The 27,057-nt window shown below is 37.5% G+C and overlaps 1 protein-coding gene across 2 annotated transcripts in view; it reads left to right on the top strand.

Annotated features, from left to right (window-relative positions):
• Positions 1-24,090, top strand: part of MYOF (myoferlin) — a 123,852-nt gene extending 99,762 nt beyond the window's left edge. For both annotated transcript variants that reach the window (XM_030569066.1, XM_030569065.1), the window contains 20 exons: positions 13-111; positions 391-552; positions 1,088-1,253; positions 2,503-2,579; positions 7,868-7,879; positions 8,917-9,015; positions 10,059-10,184; positions 13,183-13,338; positions 13,473-13,564; positions 14,609-14,779; positions 15,381-15,529; positions 15,800-15,939; positions 17,653-17,741; positions 17,834-17,929; positions 19,086-19,227; positions 19,633-19,732; positions 20,986-21,179; positions 22,361-22,470; positions 22,840-22,987; positions 23,551-24,090. In XM_030569066.1, the coding sequence (XP_030424926.1) occupies positions 13-111; positions 391-552; positions 1,088-1,253; positions 2,503-2,579; positions 7,868-7,879; positions 8,917-9,015; positions 10,059-10,184; positions 13,183-13,338; positions 13,473-13,564; positions 14,609-14,779; positions 15,381-15,529; positions 15,800-15,939; positions 17,653-17,741; positions 17,834-17,929; positions 19,086-19,227; positions 19,633-19,732; positions 20,986-21,179; positions 22,361-22,470; positions 22,840-22,987; positions 23,551-23,586 (2,364 nt within the window). In that variant the 3' untranslated portion in view covers positions 23,587-24,090. The remainder of the gene's footprint in view (positions 1-12; positions 112-390; positions 553-1,087; positions 1,254-2,502; positions 2,580-7,867; positions 7,880-8,916; positions 9,016-10,058; positions 10,185-13,182; positions 13,339-13,472; positions 13,565-14,608; positions 14,780-15,380; positions 15,530-15,799; positions 15,940-17,652; positions 17,742-17,833; positions 17,930-19,085; positions 19,228-19,632; positions 19,733-20,985; positions 21,180-22,360; positions 22,471-22,839; positions 22,988-23,550) is intronic.
• The last annotated feature ends 2,967 nt before the right edge of the window (positions 24,091-27,057 follow it).

Here is a 27,057-nt window from a genome sequence, read left to right as displayed (position 1 = left end):
TTGTCTTCATAGGATGGCTCCAACCTTCCAATTCTTCCATCACAAAGAGCACCAAAGCTTTACATGGTACCTCAAGGAATTAGACCTGTTGTTCAGCTCACTGCTATTGAGGTAGTGTATGCTGCTCAAATTAACTAAATATAATGAGAGGAATCTCATCTTGAAGATAGAAAATGTCTTTATATATTTGCTTCCATAAATAATGTGGTAATAAAATAAATACAGATGGCTTATTTTCCAGTATAGTGTCATTAACATTTTTTAGTAAAGCACCTCTCTATATATATACATAATCAGCCACACCTTATAATTGGAAATACATTGTTTTTTCAGTATCATTTTTAGCACACTGGTTTCTCTTAGTAACGCCTATATGGATTTTATTTACAGATTCTTGCCTGGGGGTTACGGAACATGAAAAACTACCAAATGGCTTCTGTTACTTCTCCAAGTCTCATTGTAGAGTGTGGTGGTGAAATGGTGGAGTCTGTAGTGATCAAAAACCTCAAAAAGACACCAAATTTTCCATATTCTGTTCTCTTCATGAAAGTGGTATGATGTTAAAATTACAGTGCAAAGATCTTAGGTAGTGTTAAATGTTCTACACTCTAGGTTTCGTTTTTGGTAGAAAAATCAACAGAAGGAATAAGCAATTCTTCCTTGACTTAATGTAAGACATTTGAGTCTGAAAATTCTCATATTGATAATTAAACATTTCTACACAAATGCTGACAAAATAATATATTCCCAAATGCTACCAATCAAAATGACTATGTTGATGATCTGTCTATAGCTCTGTCTAGGTACTTATATGGCCCTCATCACTGTAATATCTGAGGCTCAGGAAATCTTACTTTGAGGCAATACATGTATTTTTAAAAAATTATTATACTGACATTTATTTAATTAGTACAGCATGGAGCTGCATGATGTATGCAAATATACATGCACAGATCATGATAGTTCAGTATTAAATTGCTGAGACTGTGGCCCAATCCTGCAGTCTTTACTAGGGCAAAAACTCTTTACTCTCCTTATCTACCATGGTTCTAAACACAAGCAACTAAACTCTATTTTTAACTTCTAGCTTTTGCCCAAAGAGGAGCTATACGCTCCATCACTAGTTATTAAAGTGATAGACCACAGACAGTTTGGACGGAAACCAGTTGTGGGACAGTGTACCATTGAGTCCCTAGAAGACTTTCGCTGTGACCCCTACTCTACTACAGAAGACATTGCACCACAACTAAAAGGTAGGCAGCTAGAAGATGACAACAATTCTCCTCCTTTTTTGAGGAAGATTGGAGTAATCCTCCTTCAGTGTTCACTATATATATGGAATAGATTTATAGCCACCTATTGTTGTTTATTAAGTTAGTGACAGTGTGGTTTGAGTGGAAAATCAAACTCACAGTATTAATCATCAATGCGGTAATCTATAGAGCCTCAGAAGAGAGAGGACAACCTAAAGGGCAATGTCTGTATTCTTACAACAGGATCAGATGGTACCCCCAAAAGGCTTCTGTAGCATGTGCATGCAATATAACTACTTTTAAATGAGTGTTGTAATTGGTAGTACTGATGTAGAGAATGACACTCAAGGAGCAAGATAAAAGACTGAAAGCAAAGAGGGAATTACGAAGATGGCTTTATATTTTAAGGGTAAATTTATTTTGAAAGCCACTGTTTATTTAAACCTCCCTTCTTTTATTTACAATCATAGATTATTAGGGTTGGAAGGGACCTCAAGAGATCATCTAGTCCAACCCCCTGCTCAAAGCAGGACCAATCCCCAAATGGCCCCCTCAAGGATTGAACTCACAACCTTGGGTTTAGCCCACCAATGCTCAAACCACTGAGCTATCCCTCCCCCTGGTTTATGTGCAGTGCTCCTTAGAAAGCCGCCATCATTATTCCAGGGAATGGCTGGAAATACCACAGTAGCTTTTTTAAAAAAGGAAGTTGCAGGGAAACATAGGACCTAATCTGCTCCATGCATTTGGACCACATAAGCACCCACATGGATCATCTTGAAGATCAGGCTCCTAATGGACCACATCAGTTCACTATACTGTACTGTCATATTAGGCATATAGGCACCATTTTTTTTTCAGTTGCAACCCATTATGGGAAGATTTTGAAAACCATAAATGGCAGGTAAGAGTCTAACATACACTGACTTTCAACAGGCATTAGGTGCCAACCTGCCATTTGCAGCTTTGAAAATGTCCCATTATTGCTTTTTCTTCAAACTCCATTGCTTTTGATATGAGTTTGTGTGTGAGAGAGAAAAGTATGTATGTAACATAGCTAATGCTTGCTAATTTCTTTAGAGAGCTAATCCTGAGTAGCAGTTAACAAAACATTGCAAATAACTGCTTGCTTTAAAAAGTCAAACCCACGCCAAAAAAATTCTTTTACATCTTCTATAACATTTGAATTTAAATTCTAATAGCAAAATTGACTGGTAAATTTCACCTTAAGAAAATGTTTCATTTACAGTTAGCCTCCTGTCTGCTGGGCCTCGTCGGGATGTGGTCATTGAAGTGGAAGACACAAAGCCACTACTAGCAGCTCAGGTAATCTTTGCAATTTGATGCTTGACTTTCATATTTTGGACACATGATTTACTAACAACTACTTAGCATACAACTCTGGATTTCTGTAAGCTTTTCCGCCCAAGGTACAGAAGCAACTGCAAAATTGGTGGAGCATTTTGGAGTGTCATTTAAAATAAATTTGTATCGTGGCAGGGGAGCAAAGGAAGTATCTTAATTATTATTACTCTTTTTCTTATGGTTAACATTGAAATGATGTATTTCCTGCAGAGTTGAGTAAATAATTAATAGTAATGTATTCTTAATCAATTGATTCTATCTGTTCATGAATTGTCTGTGAGCAGTTTGTAACTTTTCAAATTATTTCCTATTCCGAATTATTCACCAAATACTTTTGGTGAATAATTTTTGGTCTTTCGATCATTCATGAGCAGTTTGTTGAAGGTGTTCAGATATGAAATTCTAGAAGTGTTGATTGGTTCATTGAACTTTTAGGTCATATAGCACATTTCTGTTTCCTGACTGGATGAGTTACGCTTAAAATCAGGTTTCTATTGTGAATATTTGCATTTACAACTTCTAAACCTGTGCTCTGTGAATATTCTTGAATATTTGCTTACAATTCAAAATATTTTTGTGACCACTCCTGCCCATTTTCTAGATTGTTCGTAGAAAGCAACTCCAGAAGCCAAAGTGAATTCAACAACAGACACAACTGGTGTTAAATTTAAGTTTTTGAGCAAGCACTTGCTGAACATTTTTGAGCTATTCACTCAGATTTAATGCTTAACACACTAAATCTTAACTACTTCTGTGCTTATTTTTCTTTTTTCTTTTGTCATTGGGGCCTGCAGTTATGATGTGCATAATATTTTGTTAATGCTTCTTTTCTTGCTTTACTGAGGATCCCTTTCTGTGCAATCCTCTTTTGTCTTTCATGTAGTGTAGCTGCTCTGTAATTATGCTATATAAACAGTGCCAGTGAAAGCAGCAGATGTTTATCACAGGCATACCAGGAGTGTTGCCAGACTATAGATGTATCAATATGTTCAAGCATATACATTCAGTCCATTGTCCAACCTTTCCATTCAGCTAAAAGTAGTGTGAGGCTGAGTCCATTCACTGACACAGTCACCTCTGGAAAGCATTTGCAGTTTGCATATGGCTGACCAGGTACAACAAAATACTAAAATATCGAGTCTTCTGTGTTGTTTCTATTTTAAAATATTTTACCTAATTTAGCTTGAAGGTTGCACTATGGATGTGAGAAACAGGAAGAGAGAGGAGTCGAAGATGTCCCCAGGTTATTTTCTGAGCAACAGAAAGGATTGTGGTGTTATCAGCAATAAGAGAAAGGGCAGGAAAAGGAGAGGGTTTGGAGGAAGAAATAAGTGACAATTTTTAATTTTAGCCACACTAAGCTTAAAGTTTTTGGTGAGACATCCAAGAGATGCCAGATTTGTGGATGCAAGGCAAAACAAGGAACAGGGAGAGGCAAGCAAAATATAGTACCAATTAACAATTGTAATGCTTTCCAAACGTTTTTTAAATAAGTACAATAAACAAAATGCAGGTGGAGGAATTTCTCTGGTCAGCTAAGGTCTTTATGCAGCGCAAAAGCACTTTGAAACAGCCAGAGATAGCCAATGAAACATTTCCCTTACACCAGGGAACTCTCTGCCTCCTTCTGCACTAACTGCCCCTCCCCTCCACGTTCACCTTGGGCTTGGGGGAAGGAAGGGAGTGCAGTGTGGTGGCAGTGGTAGTGGGGTGATTTGAGGGGGCATGGTAAAGAATTGTCCAATCCTCCACTGGTGTAAATTTGAGTTGCCACTGGGGTTTGACACCTGTGAATCAGGGAGCCCCAGCTGGCCCTCTTCTTCCCCTTTGGAAGGAGTAGAGAATCAAGACCATTGTATAAAGGATTTATTGATGCTTTTTGGAATGGCAGGTGTATCTCAGTCATAGCTTTGCCACCCTCTTAGTATTATGGCCATCCCAAATTCATATCATATCTGCTGCCCAGGGCATCATGTATATTTCTTTCTGTTCTGTCCTGTGAATCTCATCAAAGTTCTGATTCTTTCTGCAATCCTATTATAAAACCTTATTTTACAGGTATTTATAATTCAATTACAAAAGTTTGGTCTTTGTTAAAACCTGAGGTCAAATCCCACTGATTTTAGGTTTGCAAAATTTATCTCTTAGCTTGCAGGTTTTTTCAAAAATTACTGATTGTAGATGCTTTTAATTAACAAATTTTTAAAAACAAACAAAACAATATTTTTAAAGAGTGTTGGGTTTTTTTTTTAAGTTGTACAGGCTCTTCGTCCACAATTTTGATAAGTTTTTTTTTCTTAAAAAATAAAAGCAGAATGATAAAATTTGTATTTGGAAACCAGATGTTTCAAACATACAGGAACTTTTTCTCTTTGGTTTTTTTCTTATGCACATCCATATTAAATATTAAGCATAAGTCAACAGCTTTGGGATTTAATTTGTTTTTGTTGGTTTGTGTGACTCCACCTTCTCCTTTATACAAGTAAAGATTTTTTAATATTATAGAGGTCATCAATGAAAACACTCCAGAAATTTGGGACAGTTCAGACACAGATTCAAATTTTGTGGCTTGGCCCTATTGCTAATGTGTTCATTGAATGTAGTGTACTCATTTTTTCACTATTCATTCAGGATCTTAATGTCAGAAAGAGTGGACTCATTTAGAGACCTCATAATAATGCATTTCCCTATATTCTATTTTCTCACACATAGAGACTTGCTGTTAAACATAAAATAGTAGAAACAAAACAGGCCTTCTGTTCTAATCATGTTAATGCTTTCCAAGTCCACAATCCATACTGAGATTTTTTTATGTCCTTTAATAATTATATACAAAATAGATCCCTAAGGTAAAAGTCCTGGTCCCAATGAAGTCAATGGCAAAACTCTCATTGACCTATAAATACTATACAGTGTGCTTGACAACTTATTTTAGAGTTGGACATCAATTTAGTAAATGTGATATTGCATTGCATACACTAATAGCATCCATATGATATAAGGACTCTTTAGAAGAATTAAAAGTATATTTTGGAAAGCTTATGTGATGTACAGATAACACACTAAGGGCCCAGATGCAGAAATTTCATCAATTACATTCCAATTTCCAGTGCTTAAGCAGTATGTCAACAGCACTCAGCAAAATGGCTTCTCCAACAGCAGTGCATGTATGTATGAAGCTAATGCATGAAGATAACCAAGTGGGGATTTAGGTGCCTTGGTCATGTGGCTTTCACCTCTCTTTTGATAATTCTTCTGTAGAGAGATTTTGGAGTGAAGGATGCTTTTATGTCAAGTAAAGCAGTATATTTACAATTACTAGGGAGTTCTTCCAGTTCCTTTACATGTCATATATATACAGTTCAGAATTAATGATTGGTTCAGCCCTACCACCAATATTTGGATTTTATTTAAAATTAGATTTTTCCAGGGAAAAACATACCAATTAATCAACAGTAAATAAAAACATAATTCTATTACCTTGCTAAGACTCAACTGTGGCTGATAGTACAGGGTCTCCATAAATTGGAGCAGATAACAAATATTGAACTTCTATTTATTTATGAAAGAACATTTATAATAATACATAATGAGGTCATAATGAGCTAAAGAAATTGGTAAATTCTTTTATCTGGTCTTTGCCATGTGAATATTTCTCTCCAAAATCTCAATTTATCTATAATGATTTAAGCCTAAATCACTGGCATTTTATGAATGAACATTGCTTATTAATATTAACAGCATCCAAAATCTAGATCATATTTACAGTTTGTGGTGGGGATTTGTGGGATTTGGATTTTAAACATTTTTCAAAGCTATTAAAAATATTGCTTGAAAAGACATTTGACGGTATATCAGGAGAAAAAAATTAGTCTTAAACCAATAAGCACCTTGAACATTACGTTCTGATGAAAGATTCAGAGACCATAAATAATTATGTTTTGTGGTAAATCCCCTTAATTCAGAGTTAAGAATTAAGCTTGTTGCACAGCAAGGCAAACAACGGTGTTTTCATGAAAAACTGTCATTCATCTATCTTCAACATTGTGAACTAGTAAAAAAAAAAATGTAGATTAAAAAATGCAAGATATTTAAATTTATTACATACCTGTAGGTGAACAGATAGGTAATCAGAGTTTCTGAGGGCAAACTGCTCCTTTAGAAATTGTCATAAACCCTCATACAGTATGAAATTATTTGTTACCATGGGATACTTCTGATTTTATCTTAAAGTTAGCCATGATGACTGAAATACAGTACATTTTAATATCCAAACAGGATAATTACCTTCATGATAGAAATGAGGAATTTTGAGTAGTACTATTGGTTTGTATACTCATATGCTATTTTCTGGATTTCTTTCGGTTTGCACAACAATCTAATTATTATACCTCTAAATTAGAACACAATGGGTGATATAAACACAGAAAATCACTAGCGGTAATCATTGCTTCCAAATAAGTGTGGTACAGTATTTGCTCTTCGTGGAAGATCCTTATTCATAATGTAAATTATATAATTAATTTTGCAGTTGTGAAAGTTGTTGCGAATACTTATAATTCTTCACATTTTTTCAGACTCTAGAATGTTCACAATTTTTAAAGCAGCAAATTGGCAATAAAAACACAAACAAAAAGACTTATAAAATAGTTGCTAATGCTCACAAGTATATAAAGAGTAAAATATGAGAGTCTTCAAAAAGAGCAAAGCAACCCAAATTACTGTGTGTGTGTCTGTGAAGATCCTTTGGAACAAAATCTCTGTGGAATTAAAAATTATGATGTTTAATTTAGAGATAGTCCTAGACCCACTTGTAAGTGAACCAACCAAGTAAAGTATGGGCCAGATTCTGCACACTCCTCCTTGCACATCCAAAACAAATCTGTGAAAGCTGTAGGGGTGACAGGAATGCTGCGTTGGGTCCCACGAGAGTATAAATACACTCTCACGCATTTTCTGTTTACTTTTTAAAACATTGTTAGAAGAACCAAAACATAAATTCCCCAATCCTGACAACTTTCAACATTTAATTGAGTATGTAATAAACACTATAGTTCAACAAATAAAGCAACAAATCATCTCTGAATAATTCCTAAATAAGAAAAACATTTTGTGAAATAGAAAACTTATATATGAAAACTAAATTTTCCTTCACCGCTGCCCTCAATGTAAAACATTATAAACCCTGTTTTTTTATTTACCCTCTTTTTTTGTTTTGCTCTTTTTTATGAATGGATCCTTATGAACAGCTTACAGAAAAGGTAATTACAATGTTCCTTATTTATAATAGCATAGTGCTTTTTTGTAGGTCAAAGCTCCAGGTAGAAATCAGTAAGTTAACTTTGTATTCTGGTTTTGGTACTTTTAGGGGTGGAGGAGGAATCTGTAACTTTTGAAAAACATCAAAATAAAATGCTGCCTGCACTATTTGACCAGAATGGAAAATTTAGGAAAATTATGCAAAACGGAAATGTGAGCCTTCACATAATCCAAACGTTATTAAAAACAACAGATTTATTGATTTGAGTAACACTAATCGCCTCTATAAATCCCACAATCCTTTAATATTTTTCATAGTTTTTATTCACTGTAAACATATTACTACCTGGTTTTTTTCTCCAGAGTGATTACTTTCTACAAATAACAGGTGACTTTACCTGTCTAATCCCTATAGAGTTAGACACACAACATACCTATAAGATGCTAACAAAATAATTGAAGGAAAATGTTAAAATTATTTCCTTGCTCACTATAATGGTGCAGCACTAGGACAATATACATTTTTTTGCACACCGCTGTGAAGTATAAGGGGAAAGAAAAGTGAGGTAATAGTTTCCAGAATTCATTGATGGTTTCCCTACTCCTTCCTAATGGACATATCCTGTAGACTTTACTCTGACAAAACTCCCCTTGAAGTCAATGGGCCAGATCCTCAGCAAGTATAAAGGCAGCATAGCTCCTTTGACTTTAGTGGAGTGACACCAGTTTACACCAGCTGAGGATCTGGACCAATATAATTCTAACTGTATCAGTATTATTGAAATCAGTGGGAGTTTTCCCTGTGTCAGGACTGATGTATTTAACCCTCATACGAAAGAATTTTATGACCTGTTTACTCTAGGTATTATGAATAAATTAAATGTTTGCATTTTGAAGGGGGCAGTCACCATGGTATCTAGAATTCATTGCAATAGCCATAATGCATAGATTGCTGTGGCTAGGGGCATATTCAAGAAGAAAGTTCTTCTTATAAAGTTCACTTTTATCTACTACTAAAAGGGATTTTTCTTTTTTTAAGGAAGAAGAGATTGTTGATTGGTGGAGCAAATTTTACGCTTCAGTAGGAGAGCATGAAAAATGTGGACAATATATTCAAAAAGGATATGACACTTTAAAGGTACTATATACAAAAATTAAAGGGACGTTTTGGTAGGTCAAAATGTTCTCTCTTTTTGACATACAATTATTTTTATCTGATTGTTAGTCTCCAAAACAAATGATTAAGGCTTGTCTATTCACATTGCCATAATTGTAAGCAATCCAACCTCATCACAAGTTTCATCTGACTTCTCTCCACAGTATCATATTGTGCATAACAAAACTTGAATAGTGAAACGGGTGTTTTGACAGCCCTAAATGGATTGGAGTCCCTTTCCCATTTTCACCTGGTCGAAACAACAACAACAAAAGACATATAGATGTCCGTCTACCTGATATGTAGGTTCATAAATAGTTAAGTATCTCAATACCAGATGCAACCACAAATAAATGCAGGCACATAACTGTCTGTAATTATTTTGGGCATGCAAACAGGGAAGCCAAGATAAGACCCTTAATATCCTTCTGATTTTAATATTAGTAAGGAAAGTTGTGACTCTTCCCACATCAGGGCATGTGGGGAGGAGAGGGGGAAGGGAGTGAAAGGAGTTCCAGAAAGGTCAACCCTCTGTTGACTAGACACAGATATTAAGGGCTTGATCCTGCATCACTGATCTCAATAGGAGTTTTACCATTGATTTCTCTGGAGAAAAGCTCAGAAGCACATTGATGGAGACTGCAGTTCTGTATATTTAATTTAATATTTTTCTTTGTGCATTGGTGTAAGTTGGAGCCAGAAATATCCTTTTCTAAGACCACTCTCACTTTTTCATGTATATCCTATGGGGGCACAAGTGAGGTTAAGCCTGGGGAATGCAGTTGATTCAGGTTTTGATTAAGACACAAGTGGGGATTGGCAGCACCAGAAACAACTCCCATTTTCCAAATAGATTCTGTTCTTCTCCCCCTGTAAAGAGGTAAGAGTGCAAATAATACTGCATGGTTCTGTGTCCTAACATCTCCTAAGTGGAATACAGCTTTGCCACATCAAAATGATACTAGCTTTTTAATGGACTTGGTGTGTGTGTTAAATTTTTAAATGTCACTTCAATTTTACTTTAGGTGTATGATTGTGAACTAGAGGAGGTACCTGAATTTAAGCACTTGACAGACTTCTGTGATACATTTAAGCTGTACAGAGGCAAATCGGAGGACAATGATGACCCTTCAGTGGTAGGAGAATTTAAGGTAAAAAAAAAAGTATCCTATTGTTGCACCAGAAATGAAAAAGTAACCAAATGCTGGAGGTATCCCTTTGAATGTATCACTTGCACATACATTGAGACTACTCCTGTGCTGGACACATTCTGTTTAACTCTGAGAGGTGCATTGCACCCACCACTCCTACTCAAACTCTGATTCAGCAAACCACTTAAGCATGTGCTGGAATACATTCCTATTCAGCAAAACACTCTGAGTTTGGTGAAGTCCCACTGACTTCCTTAGGACGTAACCATGTGTATAAGTGCCTTGCTAAATAGGGATGTTTGCCTGAGTGGAAAACGCAGGTGCTCAGAGCCTCTCAGGATCAGGCCCTTTCTTTTCAGTGGCACAGTAGGGAAACAACATAGCATATCTCTCCTTCTTCCCGAGATACTTGTGTGTTAATTCAGAGGACCAATGCTGCATAGGCATATGTTGAGAAGCATGTTATTTGTTAATGATTACTGCTACAGGCAGCTGACCTAGTACTGTGATTTTGAAATAATAGGCTTAAAATAAAAAGATCACGTCTCCCCCCACCCCCCGCCACCAAAAACCATTCTGCTGTATCTGTTGAAAATACATTTTACATAATTATATAGTTAAAGGAAATAACAGGCCAGATTGTCAGCTAGAGTGAATAAGTTTAGCGCAATTGGCATTCAATGAAAGAAGGCCATTTCACATCAGCTGAAGACATGGTACACAGTCTCTATTTTAATATAATGAAGGCATATAAAGTGAAATCCTGGCCCCACTGAAGTTGATAGCAAAACTTCCATTGACTTTCAGAGGGGCCAGCATTTCACCCATAATGTTTCTCAGTCAATGGAATCGAATCTAAGACATCTTATGTACTCCATTCTGCACTCTTTTTGTGGCTTTGTTCACAAATTTTCCAGGTAAAAATTAGGGCTGTCAAGCAATTAATCGCACTGTTAAACAATAATAGAATACCATTTATTTAAATATTTTTGGATGTTTTCTACATTTTCAAATATATTGATTTCAATTACAACACAGAATACAACGTGTACAGTGCTCACTTTATATTTATTTTTGATTACAAGTATTTGCACTGTAAAAAAAACAAAAATAGTATTTTTCAGTTCACTTAATACAAGTTGAACTTACAAATGTAGAATTATGTACAGAAAATAACTACATTTAAAAATAAAACAATGTAAAATTTTAGAGCCTGCAAGTCCACTTAGTCCTACTTCTTATTCAGCCAATTGCTAAGACAAACAAGTTTGTTTACATTTGCAGGAAATAATGCTGCCCACTTCTTGTTTACAACATCACCTGAAAGTGAGAACAGGTGTTCGCATGGCACTGTTATATCCAGTATCGCAAGATATTTATGTTCCAGATGCGATAAAGATTCGTGTCCCTTTATACTTCAACCACCATTCCATAGGACATGTTGTCATGCTGATGATGGGTTCTGCTCAATAACATTCCAAAGCAGTGCAGACCGATGCATGTTCATTTTCATCATCTGAGTCAGATCCCAGCAGCAGAAGGTTGATTTTCTTTTTTTGGTGGTTTGGGTTCTGTAGTTTCTGTATCAGAGTGTTGCTCTTTTAAGACTTCTGAAAGCATGCGCCACCCCCTGTCCCTCTTAGATTTTGGAAGGCACTTCAGATTCATAAACCTTGGGTCGGTTAAAAATCTCACTTTGATTCCTTCTTTGCATTTTGTGAAATCTACAGTGAAAGTGTTCTTAAAATGAACAACATGTGCAGGGTCATCATCCGAGCCATGAAATATATGGCAGAATGTGGGTAAAACAAAGCAGGGGACATACAATTCTCCCCTAAGGAGTTCAGTCACAAATTTAATTGATGCATTATTTTGTAACGAGCATCATCAGCATGGAAGCATGTCCTCTGGAATGATGGCAGAAGCATGAAGGGCCACATGATTGTTTAGGATATCTGGCACATAAATACCTTGCAATGCCAGCTACAAAAGTGCCATGCAAATGCCTGTTCTCACTTTCTGGTGACATTGTAAATAAGTAGAGGGCAGCATTTTCTCCTGTAAATGCAAACAAATGTATTTGTCTTAGCAATTGACTGAACAAGAAGTAGGACTGAGTGGACTTGTAGGCTCTGAAGTTTTACATTGTTTTGTTTTTGAGTGCAGTTATGTAACAAAAAAAATCTACATTTGTAAGTTGTACTTTCATGACAAAGAGATTGTACTACAGTACTTGTATGAGGTGAACTGAAAAATACTATTTCTTTTATCATTTTTACAGTGAAAATATTTGTAATAAAAAATAATATACACTTTGATTTCAACTATAACACAGAATACAATATATATGAAAATATAGAAAAATATCCAAAATATTTAATAAATTTAAATTGGTATTCTATTGTTTAACACTGCAATTAAAACTGTGATTAATCATAATTATTTTAATCACGATTAATTTTTTTGAGTTAATCATGTGAGTTAATTGCAATTAATCGACAGCCCTAGTAATAATATTTTCAATGTAATTTATACACAGAAGGAAACCTGCAGAGGTATATTTGGAATGGTGAAATACACAAACACATTGGGCCATATTCTCAACTGGAGTAAATCAGCATAGCTCCATTGGAATAAAAGAGCTACACAGGTTTAAACCAGTTGAGGATCTAACCCTACATGCATTATGGCCTTGATCCAAAGCCTGTTGAAGTCAGTGGAAAGACTCCAATTGACTTCAATAGGCAAGATCAGGGTCTAATTTTTGTGCACATATGCAAAACAGTCCCTCCCTAAAGCAGGAGATGGACAAGATAAACCTAGCAAAAGGTCTCCTCTGTCTCTAACTTGTACAAAGAACAGGAGTACTTGTGGCACCTTAGAGACTAACAAATTTATTTGAGCATAAGCTTTCGTGGGCTACAACCCACTTACAGACTAACACGGCTGCTACTCTGAAATCTAACTTGTATGATTCTCTGGTGCATATTCTTTTTAGGGCTCCTTTAGAATCTATCCATTATCAGATGATCCCGCTGTACCAGTTCCTCCTCGTCAATTCCGTGAGTTACCAGAGAGCGGACCTCAGGAGTGCATTGTGCGAATTTATATAATTAGAGCCTTAGATCTCCAACCCCAGGATAACAATGGGCTGGTGAGACACTTTACTTTTCTGAAGTTCAGGAGCTAACTTTGTGCTTAAGAACTTAGTGATACCAAGAAAAATTGGCACACTAAAAAAAAAATTTATTACCTAACAGTATTATTTCCCATCTTGTTTCCAAACAGTGTGATCCTTATATAAAAATAACCTTAAGTAAAAAAGTAATTGAAGACAGAGATCATTATGTTCCCAATACTCTCAACCCAGATTTTGGCAGGTAACTCATTTTCTCATGTTTTTTATCTGGTGTTTTCTAGAGTGTTTTTATAATCTCTGTCCATAAATAAATCATCACGTTATCATTATACCTTCAGTTCTACACTGCACTCATCTTATTTTTATGTATTTTCTAAATTCCCTGACACCTTATTCACAGTTGTATGCTGGCTATTTATTAGGGCCCAATTGTATGCAGTTCTGAGCATCTCCAGAAATATGCTGATCCCCCTACCCTTCCTTTGAAGTCAATGGAACCTGCATGTGCTCAGCACCTCTGTGGATTCAGATGCTTAACTTTAGGCACCCGAGTCTGAACAATTTGGCCATAGTTTTTAAGACTGTAAATGTGTTTTCACCATACATATAAAGAAGTGATCCATATATCTATATATATCTATATATATCTATATATATCTATATATATATATATAGTGAATTGCTAATAGACATCTACATTGCTTGTGAGTTTTGTTTACTTTATAACAATCTGAAAGCTGCTAGAAAGTATGTGTGATGGGGACACAGTGTGACTTGTATAACAGAGTGTATGTCTCAGGTGTTAAGATACTTATTCCACCCAAAACACCAAATTAGATTAAGGAATTTTGCAGAGGAAACTAGAATAATCATCACAGTTACAGATTGGCAAGGTGAAATTCTTACAGTTTCTGCACATATGAAAAGCATGGATTAATAACAGTGATTTTTGAGAAATAGCTATCAGGCCCCAGACAAGGGTCTTTGGAAGAGCATTCTCTAAACTGTTGATAGCTGTTATCTAAGTCCCAACTCTGGCTGCACATGATTACAATGGTTCTAAAGAACCTGCAGGAGGCAGGGGTAGGATTCTTAAAACCACAGTACCCATATGAACACATACAGATTTATTAATGTGTGGAGGCACAAAGCAAAACAGCAATGGTAACTCTAATTTTAGGTTTATCAGCACCAAGGGTATTTCTTTAAATGTCTTAAAAAATGACTACTTCTCAGAAATGAATTTTCATGACCATTAATATTTAACTGGACCTTGTACATTTAGAATGTATGAACTCAGCTGCTTCTTGCCTCAAGAGAAGGATCTGAAAATTTCAGTCTATGATTATGATATGCTGACTCGTGATGAAAAAGTTGGTGAAACCATCATTGATCTTGAGAACAGGTTCCTTTCTCGCTTTGGAGCTTATTGTGGCATACCACAGCAGTATTGCATGTAAGTCACACTTTTGTCTCCTCAAACATTGTGCCAGTAAAGTAAGATCTCTAATCTTTGGAAAAGCCAGGTTTTCTTCACTTTCATTTGGTTATATAGAAAGTGCTATGACCTCTCTGTTACCTGTTTTGTTTACCTGTAGAATCATCTACATTCCAAAAAAACACTAAATTTTTTAGGAAGAGTCTATAAAAACTGTTACTCCACACATTTTTAGGTAGATTCTCTCTCTAGATGTGGCCTTTTGTTAGTGGTAGTATTTCTTGCATACAGAGAGAGAACATGTAATTGAATTATCTGACAAGCACAGGGCATTAAATACAAAAACATCAGTTGCAGTAAGATGAATTTGCTGAAATGATTTCTCCTTTCCCAATACACAGAGATGGGGCTTAAAACAACATCTACTGAGTAACTTTAACTGACCTTGAATGGAATTTTATCTTTATAAAACCCTCACTAATACAGCAAAGTCAAGTAGCAAAATTTAGCCCTTGTATAACTCCACCCACCAAGTATTTAGCTATCTCATTTTTTATATGTTTAGGGGAAAAATAGCATGTAGTGTACTAATTCCAAGATCCGCTCTATTTCCTAAAAGTTCAGGTGTAAATACCTGGCGAGATCAACTGAAGCCAACACACATGTTGCAAAATATAGCCAGGTTTAAAGGCTACTCTCCTCCTATCCTCTCAGAAAATGGAAGCAGGATTAACTATGGAGGACGAGACTACACCTTGGAGGAATTTGGTGAGCTTATTGCTATTTACTGCATGTTTCTCTCTTTTGAATGCACAGATTTATAGAAATAAAAAACTTTAAATTATAATAATGTGAAGAATAAGAGTAAAAAACAAGTACATTTTGTACTAAGGTTTGCATTCTGTCTCTGCATGGACAGGTAAATACAAGAATGGTTGCCGTTTGTTTGATTTTTAGAAGTATGAATACAGTCCATTACTAAATGCAAATTCTGGGTCATGAGTTCAGCCCTGTTTCAGTTCTTTCTTTTTATTTCAGAGACTAACAAAAAATTGCATCAGCACCTTGGACCGGGTGAAGAGCGTCTAGCCCTTCATATCCTTAGAACCCAAGGCTTGGTCCCTGAACATGTGGAGACAAGGACCTTATACAGCACCTTCCAGCCCAACATATCACAAGTACTATAAACTGGTTTCACCTTTGATCTCTGCGATGCAGAACGCTAGCACGCCTACATTTATAGCACACAGTGCTACTATAAGTGGGGGTGGGAGAAGGAAAAAGGGTAGCAGAGAGTATTATACTAGTTCATGGTCACATTAAGGAGGGATTACATAGAATGGAACTTTATTCTGTTATGATCACCCCAGATGGACTTCTCACACACCAGAGGAGTGGGAGGGGGGAATGAACATGTATTTGCAGGAACCATACTGAGTGCCAATCCAATAGCAAAGGAGTGAGCCTAATCCAGTGATTTGGAAGTCATCCTTCTCCTCTGATACCAAACTTGTTACTATTGTGAAATTCATGGGTTTCCACCAGGCTGATACGTTTGCAACCATAAAGGCACTTAGTTTGAACTGCCAGTACCAGACTGCGTTCCCACAACTGGAAAATCTTTTATCTCACAAACAGAGTTCATGACAGTGACAACCAGATTCTCCACCACCCAGTCAAGAAACTAACTACAAAACAAGAAAGTAGCTAAGGGGATGGTTTGCAAAGCCTCCAGAGGAGGCTGTTTCACAAGGTTTCCATATGTGAGTTTCATTGGGTAGGAGTGAAAGGAGGGGAGGAGTTTTTGTGCCAGTAACATTTGCAAAATTTCCTCTATTTTCACAGCAAACTATTTAGTCTGAGAAAAAGTTTGAGAGAGATGTGCATCACAATGTATTAATAAGGACTAACAACACATTCATTCAGTTCACCAAGGGTGAAATCCTAGCCCAATTCAAGTCAATGGGAATTTTGCCATTGACTTCAACGGAGCCAGGATTCTACCCCGAGTGTCTATGCCAGTTTCATTCAGGGCAGACTGTGCTGAAGGGTCCTCAGACGTAAAGTCCACTAGGACATCCAGGGAAATGCACTGGTTGATCCCATCCCTGCTGCAGCCTCTGCCTCTCATGGAGCCCCAGGAGGACATTAAAACTGACCTGCCCAGGAGAACCCTCAAGGGTGCAAATCCCTACCTGACTTTACTTGGCGGTGGATTCTCTTCAGGGTACAGTGACTCCCGTTGGCAAAGCAAAGTTTAAATTGCACCTCCTTGTGCCAGCAGGATGAATCGAGCCCTTACTCTCCAGCATTCACTAATTACAAGTAGGTGCTCTATACAGCGTGTCCTACATCCACCAAGAAAGGCGTTCATGAGAGGCATTGGAGAGAATTAATAGCCTCTTGCTATGGTTGAGGGGTTACTTATAATGAAATAGACTTTCAGTGGGAATAGAGCAGAAATCTACTATGGTCACATTTTGGTCTTTTAAAACTAATCAGGAAGATGATCTCATCTAGCTAAGAAGTGCTTCAAGGGCACGGCATAGGCCTTCTGTTGCAAAACACCAGGCACGTTTGTGGAGGCCACATGATATCATAAAACAAAACAGCAATTGTGATTCTTATGATTTCAAAGTTGGTATAAACTGAGGGCCCAGACTTGCTCTGATTAAGGACAGTGGGAACTTTGGCACTCGTGTTAGTGGGAGAAGGTCTTGGCCCCAAGACTGCTGCTAAAATTAGTTCTAGAGGTACTAACAGACATCTGGGCACCATCTCAGGCTCAGCCTAACATAAGGCCGTGGGGATCAATCAGAATTTTCACACCTGCATGTTTTTTAAACATGTAGCCAACAAAAATCCCTTACTTGACTTCTTCACCAATGCAGGGAAAGCTTCAGATGTGGGTGGATGTTTTCCCCAAAAGCTTGGGACCTCCTGGCCCTCCCTTCAACATCAATCCCCGCAAAGCCAAGAAGTGAGTAGCCGTGCATTGATTGTGCACTGTACAGACCTTGGTGCACAGACCTGGCTACTTCACGCTCTTTCCCCAACCATCTTCTCTCTCAGGTACATCATGCGGGTGATTATTTGGAACACAAAGGATGTCATTCTGGATGAAAAAAGTATCACAGGGGAAGAAATGAGTGACATCTATGTGAAAGGGTAAGGGTGCCCTCCCTCTGACCTGCTCATGTGAGGGTATTTAATGATATCTTTAAAATGTCTATATCTTATCTCCTGTACCTATAATAAAACCACGAATAAAATAATCACATGCAAAGCCCAGTGCTGGCTTGGTCTAAGTATAACTGTGAGATAAAGCCTAACTAAATAACCGATAGTGTGATAAGCTGGAAGTTGGTTCTAGTTGGAAATATGTCTACAGGTGGGAAAGGATTAAAACTACTTTAACTTGGTGCCTGTATCTTAACAGCTGGCAATCCTGGTTATTGAGTGTTTCCTTGACTGCCAGCTAATGAAGGAAAGGGTGCTGAAGGGGGCGAGTGTCTCTCTCGAAATTCCATCCTGGACTTGAAAAAGTTTAACCAAAACTGTTATTTCCATGATAAGTTTTGATTTAGACAAATCTGCATTTTCCGACAAAACAAATTTAGTCAAATTCCTGAGCACCTCTTGTAATTAACCTGAGGCACTCACTGCCGTAAGATCTCCTCAAGGGCTACAGAGCAGCCAGAAGGTCTGATTCCCAGATCAGGTGGACTAGCTCTGCTCGCGTTAGTTTGCTAAAATTAGTAGTGTAGCCATGGTGAAATGGGTAGTGGCTCAGGCTAGCTGCCGGAGTACAATCTCACCCAGCCCCGGGGCCATACTTGGGCAGCTAGTCTAAGCTGCCACAGTCACATTGCTAATCGTAGGCGCTATCTCAAGCAGAGGTAGTGCAAGTACATCTACCCGAGCTGGGAATCACACCTTCCAGCTACTGTGTAGACATAGTGTATGGCTAACGGCTTAGTAGGATTAGGCATTTATTAGATATGAAAATAAACACTCACATTAAATAGGAAAAAAACATATTAGGGATATACAGACTCGTGCTCCACAGCTACCACTAAGTACTAACAGGATATTGGATAGATGGGCCAAAGCTTTAATTTAGGAGGGTAGTTCCTATGTTCTTATTACACTGCTGGAAGGGGTCCAAACTGAAAGGGCCAAAAATCTATGCATCAGTCTCCAGCGTTTTACAGTACAAATCCTATACCTCAGGTTTTAATCACTGCAAAATGTTGTTGCAATATAAACCAGCACTAATAAGGTTAGCTGCACACGGCTAAATATATTTGCATTTTACTTTCAGCTGGATGCCTGGCAATGAAGAAAATAAGCAGAAAACAGATGTGCACTATAGGTCACTGGATGGTGAAGGGAATTTTAATTGGAGATTTGTTTTCCCTTTTGAATACTTTCCAGCTGAGCAACTCTGTATGGTTTCTAAAAAGGTGCGGATTCTCTCGAGTTCAATATAAAGAATTAATGTACTCATTAGTTGGTAATAAAGCATTTTGAACTAAATTCTGCCCTCAGTTACATTTGTCCATTAAAGAGTTGTATGTGCATAGCTGATGGCACAATTGGGTCTTGTATGTTGATTTTGCACAATAAGGGACCTGGCCAATGCTCCTTACTCAAGCAAACTGCCATTGAGCTCACTGGGTACAAAAATTGGTCCTTAGTTACAGAGATGCAACTCCTAACCCAGTGGGAGTTTTCTGTTGGCAAGAAAGGCAGGACTGGGTCCTGAAATCCACATGTGTGAAATCTGTTTGTAAGATCAGAAAACTACTTTGCATTTTCAATCCATAACACATTAAAGATGTTTTTAACAGAAATTATTTTATTCTTAGGAGCATTTTTGGAGTCTCGACAAAACAGAATTCAGAATCCCACCCAAACTGATCATTCAGATATGGGATAATGACAAGTTCTCCTTGGATGACTACCTGGGTATGACTTTCACAGCTAAGAATTATCATCATTGGAAAGTGAGAGACTGCAAATGAACATTTGCAAGTTGCAGCAGCAGGACCAAATTTTCAAATTGACCTCTACCAAGTGTCCATTTGTGCATGTAGAATTTTGTATCCTAAAACCCCTTGTGCATACAGTTTGTGTATACTATCGTTTGTGATCACAAATGATGGAATTTTGACACAAAAATTCTTCAAGCAAATCAAGCTTAGCTGTTTTTCACTCATCTACAGTTGTATTGTGTATACAAATGGTAGCATGTAAAATCTGCATGGGCAGATAATTTTTGCATGAAAAGTTGCATGCACACAAATTGAGGCAGGGTTGAGGCCCTCTTTGAAAATTTTGCCCTTTACGTATTTTCAGATTGTTCATTCAGAAGGAGCGGTGACTTGATTAAGACTGCCTTCTTCAGAATCCTATATCTTAGTGTTGGTATTTCCTGCTGAGTAATGTCAGCATTTAGTCACTATTTAACATGCTGAGGAAAAATCGGACTTTTTGTGCAGTGCACAGTACACCAGGCTTCCTTACAGAACCACCTCCCTCCCCCTCACACACACACACACACACTTTGACATATTTGAATTCTGATCTGAATTTTGCTGCTTGAACCCAACTGGAATCTTGAGGCAAGATCCTGGACTGCACAGAATACAGATCAGGAGTGTCATGCAAAGGCATTGTAAAGCTCAGTCTCCAATACTGCTGCTATACTGCACAGGGCTGACCTCTGCAGTGTCTTAGAGTAGCCCTCAGGATGCTCTAAGTTTATGCTGTGCTGCAAACAGTTACAAGGAACTGAAAACACAACTGAAAATTGGCTTTATCACTCTGCAAAAGTACTAAATCATATCATTCAATGTCAGAAATGTGTGTATGATGTTGTTTTCTTTAATTTTGCCCAGTGAGTTTTACTGACAGCACCAGTTTAAGACTAACAGAATATGCTCAGGGGTCCTCAGAGGACTCTCACTTCCCAGACATACACCTGGATCAATGCACTTTAGTCCTGTCCAGCAGCATCCTTGCTATTCTACTTCATGGCTTACTATAAGGAGAAATTACCATATATATCATATGTTTAATGTTTTACATGTCCACAAGGGTCAGGTTGAAACCAGATAACTCATTTCATGTATGGCCCTAGTAAGATTTGACTGGAACCACTATGCTGTTTGGCCAGTTATGTTATACAGAATGCTTTTCTCTTTCACTTTCTCTGGTAGGTTTTATTGAACTTGATTTACACAACACAGTTATTCCAACAAAAGTTCCTGAAAAATGCAATATAGACATGATTCCAGAATACAAGGCAAACAATCCTCTCAAGGCTCCTAAGACTGTCTCACTCTTCGAACAGAAATCCATGAAGGGGTGGTGGCCATGTTACACAGAAAAGGACGGCTCACGTGTTTTGGCTGTATGATTATTTCATTGTATAAAGTACTTCGCTTGTTCTGCTTACTGCCTGTTTATTTTTAAATGATACTTGGGCTCCCCTGCAGCTGAGCTCCTTTGAAGATCTGTATAGCTTTTAGTGGTCATTAGGCTTTCAAGCTTATAGACAGATGGACCATTACGGGTATTCATACACACAGAGCGTTTGGAAGATTTGCTTGGTGGGGAAGTTAAGTACTTTTGAATGGTTTCAGTATTTAATATTAAGTACTTTTTAATCTCACGTAGAATTCAGAAAAATATTGAGCTAGACTCATTCTGGTTATATTCCCATTAAAGCCACTGGAGTTATTCTAGGGATGACATGCTCATTATGTCTTACTGGGAGTAGTGGCTCCTTTGTACATGTGGAGTACAGTAAGGGGAAAGGCTTGAAACCAAAGCTTTTTATGACATTGCAAATATAATTTGTAGTTAATGAAGCCAGACTATTTGCTTGAGCATCAAGCCAATAAAATTGTAAAGGTCAGTAACTATACCTGGCTCATGAGGAACTGTTTTTATCCTTTAACTGCATAAAGGTGGCTAAGGGTGTGATTCTGCAAATGCTTATGCACATAAGCAGCTTTACACAGTAGTAGTAAAACTGAACTCACAAGATTACTCATATGAGCAAGTGTTTGCAGGCTCAGACCTTAAGAATGTATGTTTTGCCATTGGCCTCTACTGATTAGAGTATCCGATGTATCCAATTGTTTCTTCCGAATGACTTGCCTATAAACCCTAATCCTGAGATGAGGTAGATGATAAAAATATAACTATGCACCAATACTGAACTGATTTTTTTAAATGTTCCCAGCAGCCTTATACAGGTTGAGATTTTTATTAATTATGAAGAGAAACAGACCTAGGGTTGTCATTGAAAGAAGAGTGGAATTCTCTCTTTCACATTATAAACAATACATTTTGCGGATATGAACCAAACATATAGCTTGGAATCCGAACTGGGCATGGATTACCAAACACATGCTGTATGTGTCTACATTTTTAACTCCAGATTGGTATGTTATAACAGTGTCATAATCCAGAGACACATTTTGAGGTAGCTTATCCAAAACTGTACAAGGAGATTTAAAGCCAAACAAACACTTTAAAATGTTTATATATGATGTCATATGTTTAACATGTCTTGATTTATTCAAGGGTAAAGTTGAGATGACTCTGGAAGTCCTCAATGAAAAAGAGGCTGATGAAAGGCCGGCTGGTAAAGGAAGAGATGAACCCAACATGAACCCCAAGTTAGACCTACCAAAGTGAGATATTTTTTCTTTAGTTACTTTGAAGAATGCTGTGACACCCACATACAAACTAAAAAATATTGTTTATGAATGCCACATTTGACAAATGATGCTTCAGATATCAGCTCTAATTTCCCAAACTTTATATATAGAAAACGATTTTGTTTCTAACAATTGTTTCTATATGCATCTGAATAAAAATGCAACATCTTTTCTGTATAGTTGTGCAAATTTAATGAAGCTGTCTTCTTAGACAAATCAATTATCTATCTGTTTCAACTCTATATAGTTAATTATTAATTGAACTATGTTTTATTCTCGCACTGCAGTATTTAACTCTCCCTGTTTGTTAACATGACAAATATTGTTCTTTTCAAAATGCAGCCGACCAGAAACTTCCTTCCTTTGGTTTACAAATCCATGCAAGACAATGAAATTTATTGTGTGGCGCAGATTTAAATGGATCTTCATAGGCATTATCATCCTACTGATTGTATTGTTGTTTCTGGCGATACTCTTATATTCACTGCCGGTAAGCATTTTTAAATGTTCCTATGTTGTTCTTCAGTTGTGACATAACTCTGGCTTTACTTAAGGTCAAAACAAGGACCTAGTCCTGCACTCTTTATTCAGTCAAGAATAACTATTGACTCTGTTTAGTGGGGAGTGCAGGATTGGACCCTTACATCTACAACTTCTTAAAATTTAATACACTTTTCATCCTATTGATCAATTATTTATAATGTATGCATTGATGGATAGAGGATTTTGATTGGTTCTAATCAAAAGATTCAGGCAATTAAGAAGTGCCTTAAAAGTGCTTTCTAGATTGCATTGTTGCAGAAATGCAGATAGAAGTACATATTTTGGAGACTGTGGATTTCATTCTACTTTCATTTGAAATACAATACATTATAAGCTAGATCAAACAACTATGCAATAACTTACCACGACTGTTTTTTCACCAGAATAGTTATAACATACTCTGATCTGGTTTTAGTACTATATTTGCTTTGTATACTACTGTATATGTTTAAATGTCCAGCTTATTTTTTTCTGCCTCTGCTTATTGATTTTTTTCTCTCTTTTTCCTAGAATTATATATCAATGAAAATTGTGAACCCAATCTAAAGAGGAGGATTTATTTTTAACATTTTGAATAGCAATAAGGTAGTTTTACCTCAGGACCAAATTCAGCAAGGCTTGCTTCATGGTTTTAACCTTGTTCTCTTATATGCTAAACTAGGAAATAGATAAGGGATAAGAATTTAACCAAGGTTAGCCAAGGTTCATGTGGTATTGACTAGTGTAAAAAGTCATGTTCTGTTTATGTTTTGACTTTGATAACATCTGTATGTGGTAAAAATCCGTCTTCCTTGCTTTTAAACTAGATTGTTCATAAAAAATTCTCCAGTTGCTCTTATTTTTTTTTAATGGATACTTGATTTTGAGAATTATTTTCTACTCTCTCTCGACTTAGTAAAAAAACCAAAACAATTGCTACTTATATTTTTGTATATCAGACAAACAAAAAGTGCAATAATGTTCTGTCGTATTTTGAAAAGGTCACAATATTGCTATACTTAAAATCACTGTTAGAACTGTACTTTAAACTGTATGAGCATAGAAATGAAATAAAACAATACTAAATTACTATTTACTTTGAGTATGTCATAGTAATTTCATTCTAAAAATTCTTAAATACCTTACCAACAAAAGAGAAAAAATCTCAAAACTGGCAAGCTTATTATTTATTGAATGCCAGGGTGCTTGGCACAGTAGAAACTCACAGGAGCACATAAGTCTCAAGGAGTTTACAATCTAGCTATCTTTGTTAATTAATATAATCTTTCCTGTAACTGATATCTTTATACTCCCTGATAAAAATAAAACAGAAAACTCTCCTACTTAACATTTCTGCATAATTCACTCATGTCCATTTCCACTCTTGCCATTCATTTCCTGATGAACTTATTGATGAATATTTTTAGAGATGATCCTGAACTGGCACATCAGAATGGTTTGAAACCCAAGTGTGAATCTTGTAATTGTATCTATGAGTTGAACTAGAAAACAAAATTCTAAATATCTCACCCTTGCTTTGTCTACACCAAAAATAAAACTATTCAGACCTGAATCCAGATCCAGATTGTGATTTGAACCTGTATTTATAGCGAGCCATACTGGAACTGTACATCTGAACGTGCTCAAATGTTGGGAGGGTATGACATCTGCTTCTGAACCTATTTCAAAGCTTTGTAATGCAGGCCCAATTCTAACTGGATCAAGACTTGTGCTGTCATTGCACAGTGACTATCACAGCTGCTGGAATTAATGCATCAGTATCAAAAACCTCTGCAATGATTATAAGAAATGGCAGGTCTGCCACTGCAGTAAAAGATGTCAGTTTCAGCAAAACTGGGCAAACTTAATTCCACTGAACAAACTGGAGTAAGGTGATTGCACGAAATAATTTCCAGAGTGTGAAGCAATACTGGCTGGGGTGAAACAACCAGCAGTCACCCTGTCAAAAATAATAGCCCCCTTATTTTTGGTGGTTAAAAAAATTCTTGAGAGCCTTGACCTATAAATGATAGCTCAGAGCTGGAACTAATCAACCTCCAGATAGATTGTCACTTCACTATTGACAAAATAACACTTCAGAAATAAGCGGCAATTGCATCAGCTAATGTTTGATCATTCGTTATTAAAATATGTCTCAATCAATGCCAGAAATCTGACAGGATAAAAATCACAGCAGGCTTGTTTTTCATTATAAGGCTAGAAAATGGGTCGCTTATAAGTGTTGTAATTAGACAGGCATTTAACTTTAAAGAGGTATTTAAAGGACAGCATTCCTCAGAAACAATTCTGAAATAGGATAAGAGATCTGAACAACCCTGTGCACCTAGAATATGAAGAGTGGCAGGTATTGCCCTTCTCAGCTCACCCATCTCCAGAGATGCTTTGTCCAAGTACGCACAGGCCTGGCAGTTTCACTTTTATTAAAAACGTAACTAAACAGCTTCAGAAATCGTCCTGTTTCCCAAACTATGTCACTTAAAAAAACACGTAGAGCAGAGAGCAAAAAAGTTATCTGCAACTGGGCAATTCAGTCATTAATGCAGTGAGAAGATTTTTAACAGAAATATACACAAGTATTTGAGGCCTACCATGCATCGCTTCAGCAAGACAAAGCAGCCTTATCCCCAGTGGAGGATTCCTCCTAGGTAGGGGAATTAAATCCCCCAGTGAAGTAGCAATTTCCATGCCCCTCTCATTCTGCCCCAACCAGTATGTTGGAGAACAGGAGTTTGGTTATGCCATCTCTGCTTCCCACCTATTCCCAGCTGCTAGAATCATCCTGTGGAGGCCAGAGGCAGCTGAGCAAAACACAGAGCAACCCTGACATCCTTCTACTTTGGGCTAAGGACTATTCTTGGCCAGCCCTAAGACTGACAGAGCAACGTCAACCACAAAGGCCACAACCTCTTGTCTATGCTATCAACCATGGGATTCTCCCAGATGGCTAACAGGTCCGAACACACAGCCAGACACTCCCTGGTTCTCAGGCCAATTTATTTGGTGGCTTCGGAGTGCGGCTTGCTGGTAGCCACTCACATTTTTCCCCTAAAATACTTAATTAGATTTAGGAAAAAACAAATAAATATGCACATATAAACATCCAAATCATTGTCATTTATTTATTCCTAGCTAGTAAGTCTGTTGTGAAAAGTGGTACTAACATACATAGAAGTATCGCTTTTCACAGCACACTAACTCAGCCTTGGCAACCCTGGACAAATTAAGCCCTGGATGTGGGATCTAGAGAGGCAGCAGGAGGCTGGAGCCTGAAGCCCCATGGCTGGGGGACAGAGCCCAAGGCCACACAGCCAAAGCCCAGGGCTGGGGGACAAAGCCACACACCAAGATCCTGCCACTCCACCATCTCCATGCTGAAGCCCAACTGCCCCTGGGAAGGTGGGGAATTCACCAGGTGCCTGCTCCTCCAGTGTTGTGGCCCAGGTGTCTTCAGAGGGGGGGCAGAGCCCAACCCCTGCTGGTGCACCCTGGATCACCGGGTGGCCCCTCCAATTACAGCCCAGGAAGCTGTGGCCACAAGAAAAGCCCATGGTGGCTGCATATGGTCATGGTCGCCACTTTTGAGAAATGCTGATCTTCAGTTTCAGTCAATGTGCTGACACTTAGGAGCCAAGAATCCCACTTCTACTCAGACCACTTCCTCTTCCAAACCAGTGTCAGAGCTCTTCCGCTGGGGGCCTGCAGTAGTTGTCCACTCCCTAAACACTCATGGACCCAACCAATTTTGAGAATATAATAATAGACACGCAGACAAGCTGAGGAGGGCACCAGCCATTGCTGGACCTGCTATCTACAACAATCAATAAACAATCAATAAACAAACAACCCCCTAACTGCCACTTCCATCCCATCATTCAATAGAGCACCTGCATCAAAAGAACGAAAAGACGAGACTAGCGCACTAGAGATGCAAAAACTAGAGAACTGAACCCAACAGGTTATAGCCATGAGGGAGCGTGAAAGATCTCTCTTCTCTTATAGCAGCTACACAGCCATTGC

This window comes from Gopherus evgoodei, chromosome 7, assembly GCF_007399415.2.
Source record: "Gopherus evgoodei ecotype Sinaloan lineage chromosome 7, rGopEvg1_v1.p, whole genome shotgun sequence".
Taxonomy (NCBI): Eukaryota; Metazoa; Chordata; order Testudines; family Testudinidae; genus Gopherus; species Gopherus evgoodei.
The sequence above is the reverse complement of the archived record's forward strand: the minus strand, read 5'-3'. Positions and strand labels throughout refer to the sequence as shown.